Here is a 16,585-nt window from a genome sequence, read left to right as displayed (position 1 = left end):
ATTACAGTGCTACATTATAATATTACAAATAGCTAATCATTTTGTACATTCAAAAATAGTTACAGATTTTAAATGAGACAGCCATCATATCATAAGTGGAAAAACACACACAAAACACCCAAAACTCCACTAACAGTTAACTTTGAAAAATGAATGAGTAATTCAATGACAGAACTGTGCTGTTTTTAGTATTATGGTAATATTTGTAAAATAACTTTCAAAGGAAACATTAAAAATCTATACCACAGAAAACAAATGTTGTATTAGTGACTATTTGTTCTTTTTCCTTGAATTTTCAGTTTAGAAGATTATAGGCATTAAGACAAAAGTAAATACAGTTGTATCTCTGTCCTTTTATTTTTCACTACAGCCATTAGCTTCATAGGTCCAAATCCTGTAATATGTTTAGAAATCAACCACATGTGACAACAAATGCCAGTGAGATAATCTAAGATATGTCTGATGAATTATGTACTCTAGCTAAAAGTATGTGATAGCCACTTATTTAGACAGGTTTCTTATACTGAAGAAAATCATACAACTCCTATAGCTAGGATGGAGATTTTGTGTATATATATATATATATATATATATATATATACACACACACACATATATTTTAAGGATGGCTTTATATTTTTAACATAGAAAACAGCATCATTTCCAATATAGGCCTAAATATCTTAAATGTTAATGCTTTATTTTCTGTAATATTAGGACTTTTTATATGAAAAATTTAAAGATTATTTCCATACTGAGAAGTCATCAGAAGTACCAGAAGTACTTAGGGACTATATCCAGTGCTTTTTAATTAGAAAAATTTTAATGATTACTACCTTCAAGGCTATGAGAGACCTAATTCTATTTTTAAACCTAGCATTTGGTAACTCGTGCTTTTATTAATACTTTAAAGTGTTAAATAATTCACATACACAAAATATTCACTGACTGTCACTAGGAACTAATAAAAGCAAACACACTTTTTGGAAGCAAATTTTAGTTATAATCTTCAAATGTGAAAGGTCTGAAGAAAGTTATAATAATAACTGAAAAGGAAATTTGACTGGTTCAGTGGCAAGCAAAACGAAGGCAAGAAAGCCATTCTGAACAAATTTTAGAAAAATGTCTCCAAGGGGTGCCTGGGTAGCTCAGTGGTTAAGCATCTGCCTTCTGCTTAGGTCATGATCCCAGGGTCTTGGGATGGAGCCCCGCATTGGGCTCCCTGCTCTGCGGGAAGCTTGCTGCTCCCTCTCCCACTCCCCCTGCTTGTGTTCCTTCTCTTGCTGTGTATCTCTCTGTTAAATAAATAAATAAATAAAATCTTTAAAAAAAAAAAAAAGGAAAAGAAAAATGTCTCCAAGGATAATGATTAAACCTATTTTCATATAGGCCTGTGAATAAGCAATCTGACGTATAAAAATAAACAGATATAATTTTTTTTTTAAGATTTTACTTATTTATTTGATAGAGAGAGAGAGACAGAGACAGCAAGAGAGGGAACACAAGCTAGGGGAGTGGGAAGAGGGAGAACAGGCTCCGCAGGGAGCCCAATGCCATGTGGGGCTTGATTCCAGGACTCTGGGATCATGACACCTGAGCTGAAGGCAGACACTTCACAACTAAGCCACCCAGGCGCCCCTGACTATAATGTCTATAGTGTAAAATATTTTAAGACTTAAAAATCCTGAGGCATAATTTTTTTATACTAAGAGATTCAGAAAGTCCAGAGTAGTGCCTAGACTTCTGTATATTTATAGAACTTCACAGACAAGTCAGATCTGCAATCTCAATTAAGAAACACTGGCTTAAGAAAATTCTAGATTCAAATTAAAGAAGCTGTGGCTGGCATTTTAATAATATTGAAATGATGGCTCATAATACTATATGGTTGTTGCAATAATGTCATGAGAAAAAGCACCACCAAGATATAGGAAAGTTCTTCAGAACAATGTTCTGGGTGGGGTCAAATTTTAAGCAAAGCAAATGTTGGTTGTATATGATAAAGGTATTAGGCAAAAAGAATATTGAGAATGGATATTTGTTGGGAGTGATAAAAATATTTACGATTGACCACTTACTGGGAAAGAACAGAGTCAGCTGATTAACAGTAATTAGGACAAGCTAGGAGTCTGGGTGATAGAGGAAAGCAAGAGATTAGATTTAGAAAAGAAAAAGAACATAAATTCATTATATCAGTTAAAAATTTTATCCCACAGACAGGTGTAGGAACTTATTTATGAAGACAATTGTATTGATGTATTTGAAAAGACCAACCTTCACTCATTCACACACACATCCTATGATAGTACATGTAATATATATTATTTAATATTTATATTTAATAGAGTTCATGCACTTGTATCTTTTCACTTGAAGGGTGATAAAGACAATGCTACTCATTTTATAAATGTAAATATATAAAAGGAGCTAACCTTTTTAAATTTAACTAAAAGATTTCCATTAGTGATTTCTTTAGTAATAACAATAAAAATATACTTAAAGGCCATGTGTCTATCATCATTAAATAAAAATCTGATATTCGAGTTAAAAATTTTTTTTTTAAAGATTTCATTTATTCAATTGACAGAGAGAGATAGCAACGGAGGGAACACAAGCAGGGGGAATGGGAGGAGAAGCAGCCCCCCCCCCTCCCCCGAGCAGGGAGCCTCTGTTATGGGGCTCCAGTCCAGGACTCTGGGAACATGACCTGAGCCGAAGGCAGACGCTTAATAACTGAGCCACCCGAGTGCCCCTCAAGTTAAAATTTCCTTGGCCTACTCTTATTCAAGTAAAATATAAACAATCTTAGGTTAAGATTCAACTTTCAAATCTAAATTCTAATTAATTATGAGAGTACATTTACTCCTTCAAATGCATAAAACTGATTTTCAATACCAGTTCTTTAAGGATAGTTGTTATATGCCTTATATAGAGAAAAAAAGGAAGCCTCACTGACATTTCTTGCTAATGACATGAATGCCTGGCATTTTCTTTCCTACAGAAAGGATGTGACCTAAAAAAAAATTGCTGTTACCTAATGGAAACTAACAGGTAGAAACTTATTAATAGCTGACATGAGCTTTTAAGCTGACAGGCTTAAAAGATTTTAAGCCAACTGGACAAGCTTTAGTTTCATCATATACTTTTCTAATTTTCATGCCCTGATCTATTTTTTCTTTTCTTGTCCAATTTTATCTAAGCATCATGGAATACTAATTGGAGAGTGAAAAATTGGTTCTTTATTCTCTAAATGAAAACAGTTATTGTATGTTTTAATATATGAGACCTCATTTTCTAAGAGTAAAATTATCCTAGTATAAATCTCTATCACCAGGATGCTGAGATCTTTCATTGATTTCGTTGATGATTTCCCTCACCACCAGTGTCAAGAAGCAAAAGCAGATGAAAATTTCCTTAGATAACAAACTTCATAGCAGCTAAGTTGAGATATTATATGATGAACTAAAATCACCTGTTGCTCTATTCTAATCATACCATTGTTCATTTATCGCATTATATAAATAGAAACATCTTCTATGGGTAACATTAAATATACCAGAATCCCCCAAAGTATATCTTTCCAGTGATTCTATCTAGTCATTTTTAATTCAGTGGGCTACACTGTTTAGAAGAGGTTTATATTTTTCATATAGAGGTTTATCTTTTACTATATTTGCTTACTTTAATAGCTAAACACAAGTTCCATTCCCCTAGACTAGTATTAGTATTCTTGGGTTTTCCTGAAAATATTACATTTTTGGTTTTTACTTTTTGGAAAAACTAATATAAGGAAGCATTCCACAGTTCTGAGCATCTACTGTTAGTCTAGGTAGGATATTTATTTTACTTTGAACGAAGGGTCTTCTATTTGTGCTATAAAATGAATACTGCTTGTTTGGTTCTTCCATCTAAAGAGCAGCAAAATGGGGCGCCTGGGTGGCTCAGTGGGTTAAGTCGCTGCCTTGATCTCAGGGTCCTGGGATCGAGCCCCGCATCGGGCTCTCTGCTCAGCAGGGAGCCTGCTTCCTCCTCTCTCTCTCTGCCTGCCTCTCTGCCTACTTGTGATCTCTCTCTGTCAAATAAATAAATAAAATCTTTAAAAAAAAATAAAGAGCAGCAAAATAAAACACCATAAATTTGGGGATTTTGCCCTGAAAAGTTAAACTTCTTTGTAATTTTTGTAAGCATTCATCCAAAATAATTCCAAAACCAACATTAAGTAACCTTAAAAATAAAGAAGACATCCTTATACCAAAATCTCCAGATGAGTAAGCAAAAGAAAAATCTCCAACATTTTGATTCAGAACAGTTAAAAAAAAATCAACATTTAAAATATCAAAAGTCAATCATGTTGGTTCTGATGACCTGAAACCTCCTAAAAAATGTAATATAAAAAACTGAATGAAATAAATAGAAGCAACAAATCTCAATAAGTAATTATCTCTATTGACTTGTTTTGAGACATTTTCATCAGAAATTTCTTACGTCCTTAAAATGGAAATTTTCACATTTATATATGCTCTATTTTACACTTGCTGCATTGGTTTATTTCAGTGCTTCTTACCTAAAACATAACCGTTTTTTGTTGGTGGTATTGTTTTCTTTTACTGAACAGAGCAGGGGATTTTAAATAATTGGAATGAAAATTCTTTTGTAAGTTATTAGTCCTGACTCAAACAGATCATATCTATTCAAAAAGCTTCCCTAAACTGAAACTTGTACTTCTCTTAATTGTTTTACTCACTCATAGGATTAAAGAAAATGGTATTAAATACTGTGGACAACCCAAGAGAAGAATTACAGAGGGAAAGTTTCTTAAAGATGCCATTGAGAAGACAACTAGATGTAAGGAAATCTATGATTTGTGGAATAAAAAGGAACATTATAAGAAACTATTATTGTGAGAAGTCTTTTTTTCCCTTCTGATCACAGACCCCTTTATGAAAGCCACACATGCACTCCTGAAAAAAATGCAGTTAACACGCAGAATTTCCATACAATTTTAGAGGATTCATAAATTCCCCCAAACCCATGGAATCTCAGATTAAGGACACTTATAGTTGAAAAAGCTCTCTGACTTAACTCCAAAGATGACCTTATAAAAGCACTAGGTTTAACAATCTCTTTGAATTCCAAAATAAATCTATCAGCTTTTTACTTTAAAATACTGAATATTAAGCATATGTAATACTTAACTATTATAATAAAATTAATTATCTTAAAAGTTATACATAACATGAAATAGAAATGTTTTTTAAAATTTACTGTATCTACATGACAAGTTTAAGTGATACAAATCTTTTCAATTCATTTATCAATCACATGGAAGTTATAGGTAAAAATATTAATGTATTTGGGTATCATTGCTAACACTTCTAATTACGGGGAAAGACACAGTATTTGCTTAGTAAGGAATAAGCCAAGAAATTTTGAACTTTGCAAATATAAATTGTGTTGCAAATGCTACTTAAAGGGTCCACCTGTCAAAATCATAATCAGCATTTTTCCTTCATTATACTACTAATGAAATGTATCTGCAAAATAGATCTCTTCTCTTATTCCTACTTAACCTTTATTATTTAAGCACAATAATGTATTTCAGTAAGTTCTCATTAGTAATATGCTAAGTAGTAGTGGAATGACCCAATGTACCGGTTTCAACTGTCTTATATTCAACTTATCATGAAAACCTGGAATTTACATTGAGTTTTGAAAATCCAAGTGTGCAACAGATGCCTTTAAAATATTACCCTAATCAGAAGTTCCATAAATAAACTGATGAATTTTTAAATATGGTAGTCAGTAAATAGAAAAATGATTAAATAAAGAATACATTAAAAGCCATGTCTCTCAACTGTCCGATCATCTGTACTCTTCTTAGAAATACCTTACATTTTGCTGGTTAGGATAATAATGGAATTATATACAACTTCTTCATTTTTGGAAGTTTTCTTCCTCAATGGATCTAATGATTGTCAGGAATGAACCACAAATCTAATTCAATTGTATTTTCTCAAATCCTTGGTGTAGATCAAGAATTAGTCGATAAGACTGGATTCAATGTTAACCAGAAATTTTTAAAGTGGATAATAATACAACCAATGTCTTTATATACACATAGCATACTGAATTTTGGTAATCCCTCAGTAATTTTCAGTGATAAAAGCCCAGATATATTTCAGAGAGTTGAGAGATGTGGTTAAAGTGCCAAAGCAATAAATCAAGTTTCATTTATCCATGACAGAAGATGGAAATAGTAATCACTTGAAATCTTGAGTATTATATTCAGTTTCTCCAGCTGAAATCTGGCTGAGTCGCTTGCTAGATCCCCACAATTTTCGAGAAAGCTGACCTGAACGCATCTGTTTAAAGTAATTCAGAGAAACAAAGAATAGATGTTATTAAGAAAAAAGAAAGAAAAAAAAAAAGAAACGAAATTGATATACAAGACACCGATTCTGTAGAACGCAGAACGTAGTTTTGTTAACAGAATAATTAACATTTTAGTGATTCGTGATTAATAATAATTAAAGAAAGGCTTCTCTACATTGGTTGTCTTTCAACTAAGAAAGGTCTAATACTAATGTTAATTCTAAATTTTATAAAATTAAGTGTCCCAGTTTGTCCAAATTACCAGAGTCGCTTTCTTTATAAATTAACAAAACCAGGTGTTATATGCAACTAATGAATTCTTGAACACTACATCAAAAGCTAATGATGTGTTAAATGTTGGCCAAATGAACATAATAAAATTTTTTTTAATTAACAAAGGTATATTTTACTATATTAAAATAATCTTCCAAAATTATACTTTAATAAGACACATAAGTTGAGTATCTTCTCCTCTTGTATTTAAGTAATATTAATGCTTATCACAGGGATAAGAAGAAAGTAAAATAATGTTTGGATGAAAAGAAAATAACTTTAGGATATTTTGATATATAAGAATTTCAAAAAATAATATTTAACAAGAGAATGATAAAATGTGATTTAGAAAACAAGAACAGCATCAGTTCTCTGAAGATAAGAATCACATTTTATCCATCATTAAATTTTTACCACCTGCCATACTTCTCAGAATATAATAATTATTAAATATTAATTCAACTGGTGAATAAATTCCCCTCTAAAAGTGCTTAAACTTCTAGGTAGGGCAAAAAAAGAACCCATGTGAGAAACATTTCTCAGTCTAAGCATATGATTATGATGTCAGAATTACCTTCCCAAGTGCAACCTACTTCTTAATGGTGATTCATCTGCCACCCTTTTTCAATGGTTATCCTTCTCTAAGGGACACTTATTGAAGGGATAAAAAAAAAATCAAGGCTCATGCAAAGACACTTTGGGATGCTTGTTTTACATTTTCATTTCTAGGTGTATTTCCAGAAACATTGTTTCCATTACTCTATTACCACACTACCACTTCATTTATAAATACAAATTTTGTACTGAGAATGTAACATATAAAACTGATGACTTAAAATACACATTAATCAAGATTTTGATCTTTTAGATAAATTCAGATATTGAAATAAAAATCTTTTCATACCTAAATCTTGATCTAATTTTGATACTGTCATACACAATTATATTTCAATTATGTAAGATTCTAAGTATTCAATTATATACTAACATAGAACTATACTTCAGCTGATACATCCAAAGATATAAAATGATAAATACTCCTATTCAAAATCTACACATAATTCAGATTCTCTGTGTTGTAGACTACAAAAATCTTTCAGTGAAGACAAAAAACTTATTTAGTAAATAGTACAAAACACTGACTGAGGCCTATGAAATGAAGCTATTTAGGGGTTTTTTTCCCCAATCAATTTTTAGAAGAAAATGTGTGCACATAATGGTCACTTCACTTAAAAAAAATCAGTAAAATAAAAAAGTGAAGCATACTCAGTAAGAAAAAGTGCTTAAAATGTTTTAAATATAAGTGAATACCAAGATATGGACTTGCTGAGATTGTTTGGGGGATTGTTAAACTAAAGGTAAATGACAATATCAATTTAATAAGACCTCTGTTTTGTTACAATAATATCTTGAAAAAGAGTATAAGAACTAACAAAACCTTAAAATATATATAAAACAAAAAGGCCCCCATGATCCGTGGTAGATTTACTAAAACCAGTGACAGTGTGTTATTCACTAGTGTCTTCTCTTGAAATGATTCCAAGAGTTGCCATTATTTTAGATTTCTCAGAAGAGACTGATGCAATCAGTACAAATTTATAATGCTTAATTTGACTCTATATAATAAAAGAAATTTTCTAGAAGAATCACTAAATTACTTGGAATATAGCCACTAAGTTTTCGAAGGAACAATACCAGATTTATGGTATCTGAATATTCAGTGATTGATAAGCCACTGGCAAATCTATAGGTAAGTACAAGAAACTCAAGAATTAAGCATATTTGTTCTGCTAATTCTGGTATTCTTGTTGAAAGTAAAGTATATAGTTTTATTGTTGGAGTCTGTATTTCATTTTTTATAAAGGCTTTTATGTATTAGAAATCCAAGTAGTGTCTTGAATCTAGATTTGGAAAGATAGATAATAAAAGCACTTCCTTATTCATACAGAGTGATAGAAACTGCCACATATGTGCTTTCACTTATATCACAATATAAACATCACTCTTGAGTATTAGATTTATGACCTTTTCATTTACTGCCCTTTGAAAAATCAAATTTGGTTTTTAGTTTGTTCATCCATAATGGAGACTTCTGATTCAGCTGGAACAAAGGAGAACCAAAGGAATCCCCCACAGTATGGGAAAAGAAGTTCTTGATGCTGTGTTTTACCTCAGCTGGCTTCCCAACACCCACTACAATCAATTTGCCATCTTCTAATCCTACAAGAATATGGCTGTATTCTTTGGTGACACAAACACAGTGGATAGGCATTCGCATGGCTAATGGGTTCATGCTGAGATTCAAACTAAAAGAGAAATAAAACACACACATAATTACACAGATACATAATAGATTCAGAGAATCTTATACCTGAGAGATAATCTAATGATCATTGATTCTGCATTCTAATTTTACAGATGTGTAACTTAGATTCAGAAAGCCTGAATGACTCACACAAGGGCCCACATTACAGCATTACTTAAAATACATACTGTTTTTTTTTTCCTAGTCTCAACATCTGTTTTTCTTCTAACCATATATATGATCTCTCACGAAATGATTTTTACCTTGTTGATTAAAAAGTTAAAGTAGAATAAAAAGGAAAAAGTTCAAAAAGTGTTCGTGTGCATGTTGGGGGGTAAGGTTGATGAAACTGTTCTATTCGCCTTGTCTTAGAAAATGTAATATATAAACATATAAGATAAAACATAATAAAATAATATATAATATTTAAAAACAGAATTATATAAAAACATAACATAGTTCTCGATTATGGAAAATGTCCATAGCTTTTAGGATTAAAGAATAAAGAATCCTCTGATATACACACTATGTTTGGACCAACCTGCTAAAAGATCTCATTCATTTTTCTGATCTGGGATTCTCTTTTTTTCCCCCTCACTACTGATCTGGGATTCTCTTAACAATACTGCAAAAGAAAATGTTGGAAAGCTATGATTCCAATAGGGACTCGGTGCTTTATTGCTGGAGAAAGAATGACAAAAATAAAAAGAGAATCACAAAAATGGGAAAAGGATGTTGGTACAGAAGTGATTCTGATATGAATGTGCGAAGAGAGAACACCCTGGGATCAGGAAATGATTGGTAAGAACGGTTTGGGAGGGGCCAAGACAGTCTCAGGAATATAAATGTAAATATAAACCATAATAAATTTTTTAAAAATGGAGGAAAGGATATATTTGGGAATACAAGGAGTAATAGTGCTTTGTATGTATGTTAGTAAATATGAAGAATATAAAACTTAAAAACATATCCACTATTTAAACATCCTTTTCCTTCAGTGCTTTAAATAATAAGACTCCCCACCAATTTTACATACACATAATACACAATCATGAACAGATACATTAGCCTTAAAAATACTTTAGTTTGTTTTACCACAATTAAAAACAATTTTTAAGACCTAGCTGTAGTTTGTAAAAATTCAAACTATAACTAAACAAATTTACAAATCTATAATCCAGGCTTGGCACGATGAAAATTCTTTTCCTGGCTTTTTAAAAAAATTTTTACTATGCTAAAATACACATAACATAAAGTTTCCTACATTTTAGAAACATACATCTATATTTCATTTACTAATCCAGAAATAATTTAGCCTCCCCTATTTTTTTCAGAGTTGTTAAAAATGACACCTTCACAATAAATGATAAACTTTACAAAAGATTAGAAATCTGTGATTGCTGATTTCCACTCTAGGCTGCAAGTATTACTACCTTTTCTTTCTTCCTTCCTTTCTTTCTTTCTTTCTTTCTTTCCTTCCTTCTTCTTTTTTTAAAAAAATACTTTATTTATTTATTTGACAGAGAGAGAGATCATAAGTAGGCAGAGAAGCAGGCAGGAAGTAGGCTCCCTGCCGAGCAGAGAGCCCGATGCAGGGCTCGATCCCAGGACCTTGAGACCATGACCTGAGCCCAAGGCAGAGGCTTTAACTCACTGAGCCACCCAGGTGTCCCTCTTTCCTTCCTTTTTAAAGATTTTATTGTTAAGTAATCTCTACCTAAAACAAGGGATTCGAACACACAACCCCAAGATCAAGAGTTGCATGCTCCAGTGAGGTGCCCCGATTACCACCTTTTCTTAAGTGAGACTTCAAAGAATCTTATTATTTACCTGTGGAGATTTCTTATGGACAGGAAGCCTTGTAAGCTGCCCGTGATAATATGTTCTCCAGTGATACATATATCTGATACTTGTTCTGTCAGGACTTGGGACCCTAGATATTTGCCATTTATGGAAAACAGATGTAATGCATTCTTATCCTATAAAGATTAGATGAAGAAAAGTTAATGATCTCAAATGAAAATGGGGTTTTAATACCAGCAATTAAAACTGTGACTATAAAAGAATGACTACTGGATTTAAAATTTTGAAATAAACATATAGTTATGCTTATTTTTTATTTTTATTATTTTAAAAGATTTTATTTATTTATTTGACAGAGAGAAACACAGCAAGGGAGGGAACACAGGCAGAGAGAGTGGGAAAGGGGGAAGCAGGCTTCCCACTGAGCAGGAACCTGGGATCACAACCTGAGCAGAAGGCAGCCACTCAAGCAACTGAGCCACCCAGGAGCCCCTACAGTTAGTTATGTTTAAAGAAAAAGTGTGTAGACAATATTATTACTGTGATTTTAAATGAAAAGTAGCTGTATATTTTAAGAAAATATTTAAATAAGTAATTGCCAAGTAAATAAATATTAAACAGGTACTCTCATCCCTCCAAAAGAATTAAAATCTCACTCAGCCTAAAAAAATCCCACAAGACATTTTTTAAGCCCCACATTTTTAACACAGAACAAAAAGACTCTAACTTTTTTTAAAGCTACAGTTTTTAAAAATAACTTATTTTTTAAAAATAAATTTATTTTAAAATAAAATTAAAAAGCCCAGTTTTATTAAAATAAAATAATAAAAGCCCAGTGTGTGGCTTGAACTCATAACCCGGGGATCAAGAGTCTCATGCTCTACCAACAAAATTTAAAAATTTTAAAAAATATTTTTTTTTTGAGAGAGAAAAAAAGAGAAAGAAAGAAAGAATGTATGTGTATATGGGTATGCAAGTGGGGGAGGGGCGGGGGAAAGAGAGAGAAAGAGAGAGAGAGAGACAGAATCCCAAGTAGACTCCCCACTCAGTGGGGAATCCAATGCAGGGTTCAATCTCACGACCCTGAAATCATGACCTGATCTGAAATCGAGTTGGATGTTTAACCAACTAAAGCCACCCAGGACCCGGTTCTCTAAATTTTATTATTTAAAAAAATTTTTTAAAAAAATATTTTATTTATTTGAGAGAGAGAGAGAGAGCGAGCGAGCGCATAAGCCTGGTGAGGGGCAGAAGGAGAGGGACAAGCAGACTCCTTGAGCAGGGGGCCCAACTTGGGGCTCAATCCCCAAACTCCAGGATCATGACCTTAACCAACTGAGCCACCCAGGCACCCTATCAGTGCTCTAATTTTTTAAAAAACTTGATCATGGAAAGAAAAGGAATATAATTTATGGCTCCTTTATACCCAACCTGTGCAAAAAGAATTTAATTTGGTTATAATTTCCACTGAAGCTTCTGAAGTCCCACATAACCAGAAATTCTTTTTGCAATCATATATTATATAGGTCAATAGAAATCCCCAAAACAAAATATGAACATGAGGCCAACACTGTGATGGGGTCCATCTAATGGTAAGGAATAAAAAAATTAAAAGATGAAAGGAACATATCCTTTTCAAAATCTGGTGTTCATCAAAATGCCTCATATATACAGTATAACATGGAAAGAAAATGACAGGCTTATAGATAGTCTAGCCCTCCTGCACGTAACTGTTATATACCTTGAGATTGGTCTTTTCTTCAATGCTGGAATAGATAACAATATGTCCTTCCCAAGATATAGCCAAATTAGGAACAGTCAGGAGCACAGAACTCTCAGAAGGTGGCCGTAAAGTCCTCATGTATTGACCTTTCTGAATGGTATGTATAATCACAGTGCCATCCTACATACAGAAAATAGTAGAGTATAAAAAAGAGAAACAGAACAACAAAAAAGAAGGCCAGATAAATAAATACAGGAAATGAACTCAGAAAATGATTATTCTCCCAAGGACTCATGTTATCTTAGGAAAAATTTCAATCTTGAAATTTGAAATAGTATTTTATTTCATCAGATGCTCTCTTTCTGTAACTAAGAAGACCAGTAAAATACCAAAGTAGAATCCAGTTTCTTTAAGTTTCTTCTGTGTTATGCTACTTCTGCAAAGTCCTACACAAACAATAAAGAATTCCTATACTTTTACCAGTCCCCCTAGAAGAAAATTTGTCATTCCAATTTTAACATATGTGCCTCCAAAGCAAGCATGAAAATAATTAAATATAATATTCCTTCTCAATTTGTAGAAAAAAATTAGCATTTCCTTTTTTTTTTTTAAGATTTATTTATTTATCTTTAGAGAGAAAGGGAGGGACGGTGGGGGGGGGCAGAGGGAGAGGGAGAGAGAATCTCAGACTCCCCACTGAGTATGGAGCCCAGGGTGGGGTTCAATCCCATGACCCTGAGATCATGAGCTGAACCAAAATCAAGAGTCGGATGCTTAACTGACTGAGCCACCCAGGCACCCTGAAAAAAGTGAGCATTTCTTAAAGGTGAAATCTTACCCTTGATCCTGACACTGCCATATCTAGTTCAGTGCTGATGCCAACACTCAATACCTCATCGGTGTGTCCATACAGAATCTGAAAAGGTTTAGATGCTAAGCCCACAGGAACACCTCCCTAAGGTCGAAAGAGAAGCAAATGTTAATTTTCTAGTAGGCTATTTTCTACAAAAAGGTTTATACTATATTTAAATTGTCTAATCACAAAGTAATATTGCAACTAGTTCTTACCACAGCATCTATTCATAACAAGACTCATTCTTGTGTTCCTCCTTGGATTCTCAAATTATTCTGTCTTTTGAAGCTCCAACACTTAATCTGAATAATTTCCAAGTTGACTGCATTGGATCAATTCTAACAGGTGTATTATTTGTCCTTTTCATCCACAGATTTGCTCTTCCTGTACTACAAATAAACTTCAGATTCTTTCTCTGAATACTTTTCTTTCTTTGTTTTTGGTTGACATAAAATGTCTTTTCTTTCGTTTTTTTTTTTTTTTTTTTTTGGTTGACTTAAAATGTCAGGTATACAACAATGACTCAACAGTTCTGTAAATTATGTTAATACTGACCATGGTAAATGTAGTTATCACCTGTCACTACACAACGTTACTATAATATATTAGCTATGGTCCCTATACTGTATCTCTGTGACCTATTTTATAGAACTTCATTATTTTAAATATTTCATATTAGTAATTTGATATTCAGCCACATCAAATCTGTCGCTTGCTGTTTCTACTTTTGAGTTTACTTATTATATTTGTAATGGTATTGGTTTTAGTATTGGTTTGATTCTTCCGCAGTCACCCTTTTCCTCTTATTATTTATTTATTTATTTATTTTGAGAGAGAGTGAGCGAGAGCAAGCGCACACACACGAGTGAGTGGGAGGGAGGGGCAGAAAGAGATGGAGAGAAGCAGAACCCCCACTGAGCGTGGATCTGGATGCAGGGCTCCATTCCACAACCCAGACCATGACCTGAGATGAAATCAAGAGTCAGTTCCTAAGCCGACTGAGTTACCCAGGTGACAATCCTTTCCATCTTTTTTTTTTTTTTTTTTTTTTTTTTAAGATTTCATTTATTTATTTGAGAGAGAGAGAGAAAGAAAGTGAAAGAATACAAGCAGGGGGAGCAGTAGAGGGAGAGGGAGAAGCAGACTCCCTGGCGAGCAGGAAGCCTGATGCGGGACTCGATCCCAGGACCCTGGGATCATGACCTTAGCAGAAGGCAAATGCTTAACCACCTGAGCCACCCAGGCACCCCTCCATTTTTTTTTTTTTAAATTTAATTTTTTAATTTGAGAGAGAGTGAGCAAGAGAGTATGCACGGGGGCAGAGGGAGCGGGAGAAGCGGAATCCCCACCAAGCAGGGATCCTGATGTGGGGCTTGATACCAGGACCCTGTGATCATGACCTGAGCTGAAGGCAGATGTTAAACTAACTAAGCTACCTAGGTGCCCCTCCTTTTCATCTTATTATGCCACTGTATAATTTCATCTTTGAGGTCCTTCATGTTTTACTGATTAATATTCTTATATTCTTCTAATAACACAATTTTATCTCAGAGATCTCTCTATACTTGAGTTGTTGTCTTCACTCGTGTTTAGCATGTTTTGTTTGTACATTACTTTCTATATATAGATATAGAATGTTTGAGTAGTTGCCATGGTATTTGTTTTATAGTTATATACAGAGCATATATCTATACTCTTACTCTATATTAAACTTATAGAAAAGTTAATTACCAATGGATTAAAGAATCAAATGTAAAAAAAATAAAGAAAAATATTACAAGAAAATTTTTAGGTAATTATTTTAACAAATTTGGAGAAGAAAGACTGTTAACCAAAGTAGAAAACCTAAAAGCCATAAAGAAAAAGGACACTTTCTTGAAGCAACATTATGAAGAGTATAATACGGTTGATGAACATAAGAAATCTGTAATTTTTAGCAGTCCCACCAGAAAGGAAGATACAGTGTAACTACCTGTTGTGTTATTTGCCATATCATACATGTAGTATCTCTGGAACCAGAAATCAAATGTATTCCACAGTAATCTGTAGCTAAACAAGTCACAATATCTGTAAGAAAAAAGGAATTACAAAGATGAAATGGTGTGGTTTTTCTGAATAAAACTCTAAGAGCAACTTTAATTTATATTCTAACTATTACTAAATTAGTTGTTTTAGCAGGAGAAGTGTAAGAATGGCAATAGAAAAGCACTGAGAAAGGCTGACACAGGAAAGAAGCAGTATTTTTTTTTTTTTTAAGATTTTATTTTTAGGCCACCTGGGTATAGACGCCCTGACTCTAGATTTTTGGCTCAAGTTGTGATCTCAGAGTTGTGATATCAGGCTCTGAGTTGGGCTCTGTGCTAAAAGTGGAGCCTGCTTGGGATTCTCTCTCTCCCTTTGCCCCTCTTCCTCCCCAACTCCTCCTTTCTAAAATAAATAAATAAAATCTTAAAAAAAAAAAGAATGTTAAAAATTTTATTTTTAAGTAATCTCTGTACTTAATGTGGGGCTCACACTTACAGCCCTGAGATCAAGAGTCACGTGCTCTACCAACTGAGCCAGCCAGGCACCTCAGGAAGGAAGCAGTGTTACTACTGGGTATTTACCTCAAAGATACAAATGTAGTGAAAAGAAGGGCCACCTGTACCCCAATGTTCATAGCAGCAATGGCCACAGTTGCCAAAATGTGGAAAGAACCAAGATGTCCTTCAACAGATGAATGGATAAAGAAGATATGGTCTACATATACAATGGAGTATTATGCCTCCATCAGAAAGGATGAATACCCAATTTTTGTATCAACATGGACGGGACTGGACGAGATTATGCTGAGTGAAATAAGCCAAGCAGAAAAAGTCAATTATCCTATGGTTTCACTTACTTGTGGAACATAAGGAATGACATGGAGGACATGGGGAGATGGAGAGGAGAAATGAGTTGAGGGAAATAGGAGGGGGAGACAGACGAACCATGAGACTGTGGACTCTGAGAGACAAACTGAGGGTTTTGGAGGAGAGGGGAGGGGAGTGGGAGGTTGGGTGAGCCCAGTAGTGGGTACTATGGAGGGCACGTATTGCATGGAGCACTGGGTGAGGTGCATAAACAATGAATTTTGGAACACTGAAAAGAAATTTTTTAAAAATGGAAAAAAAAAAAAAAAAGAAGCAGTGTTAAACTCAAGTAGGAGAGCTTTGAGAGTGAAGAGTATACACGGGGCAGGGAAATGTCTGCTGGAGTCCGGGCAGTGAGTGAGGTG

General features: G+C 33.6%; 1 protein-coding gene across 9 annotated transcripts in view; it reads right to left on the bottom strand.

The window, feature by feature from the left end:
- Positions 1-2,346: 2,346 nt before the first annotated feature.
- The window catches only part of NBEAL1 (neurobeachin like 1), a 197,873-nt gene continuing 183,634 nt past the window's right edge, over positions 2,347-16,585 (bottom strand). For 7 of the 9 annotated variants that reach the window (XM_059393236.1, XM_059393235.1, XM_059393242.1 and 4 more), the window contains 5 exons: positions 15,302-15,396; positions 13,315-13,431; positions 12,495-12,656; positions 10,781-10,929; positions 6,739-8,951 (listed from right to left, as the gene is read on the bottom strand). In XM_059393236.1, coding sequence (XP_059249219.1) covers positions 8,675-8,951; positions 10,781-10,929; positions 12,495-12,656; positions 13,315-13,431; positions 15,302-15,396 — 800 coding nt within the window. In that variant the 3' untranslated portion in view covers positions 6,739-8,674. Of the gene's footprint in view, positions 6,363-6,738; positions 8,952-10,780; positions 10,930-12,494; positions 12,657-13,314; positions 13,432-15,301; positions 15,397-16,585 lie in introns of those variants that run through there. The other 2 variants (XM_059393241.1, XM_059393243.1) reach the window with 1 other exon arrangement.

Source organism: Mustela nigripes, chromosome 3 (genome assembly GCF_022355385.1).
Source record: "Mustela nigripes isolate SB6536 chromosome 3, MUSNIG.SB6536, whole genome shotgun sequence".
Classification (NCBI taxonomy): domain Eukaryota; kingdom Metazoa; phylum Chordata; class Mammalia; order Carnivora; family Mustelidae; genus Mustela; species Mustela nigripes.
This window is presented reverse-complemented; position numbering and strand designations above follow the sequence as displayed.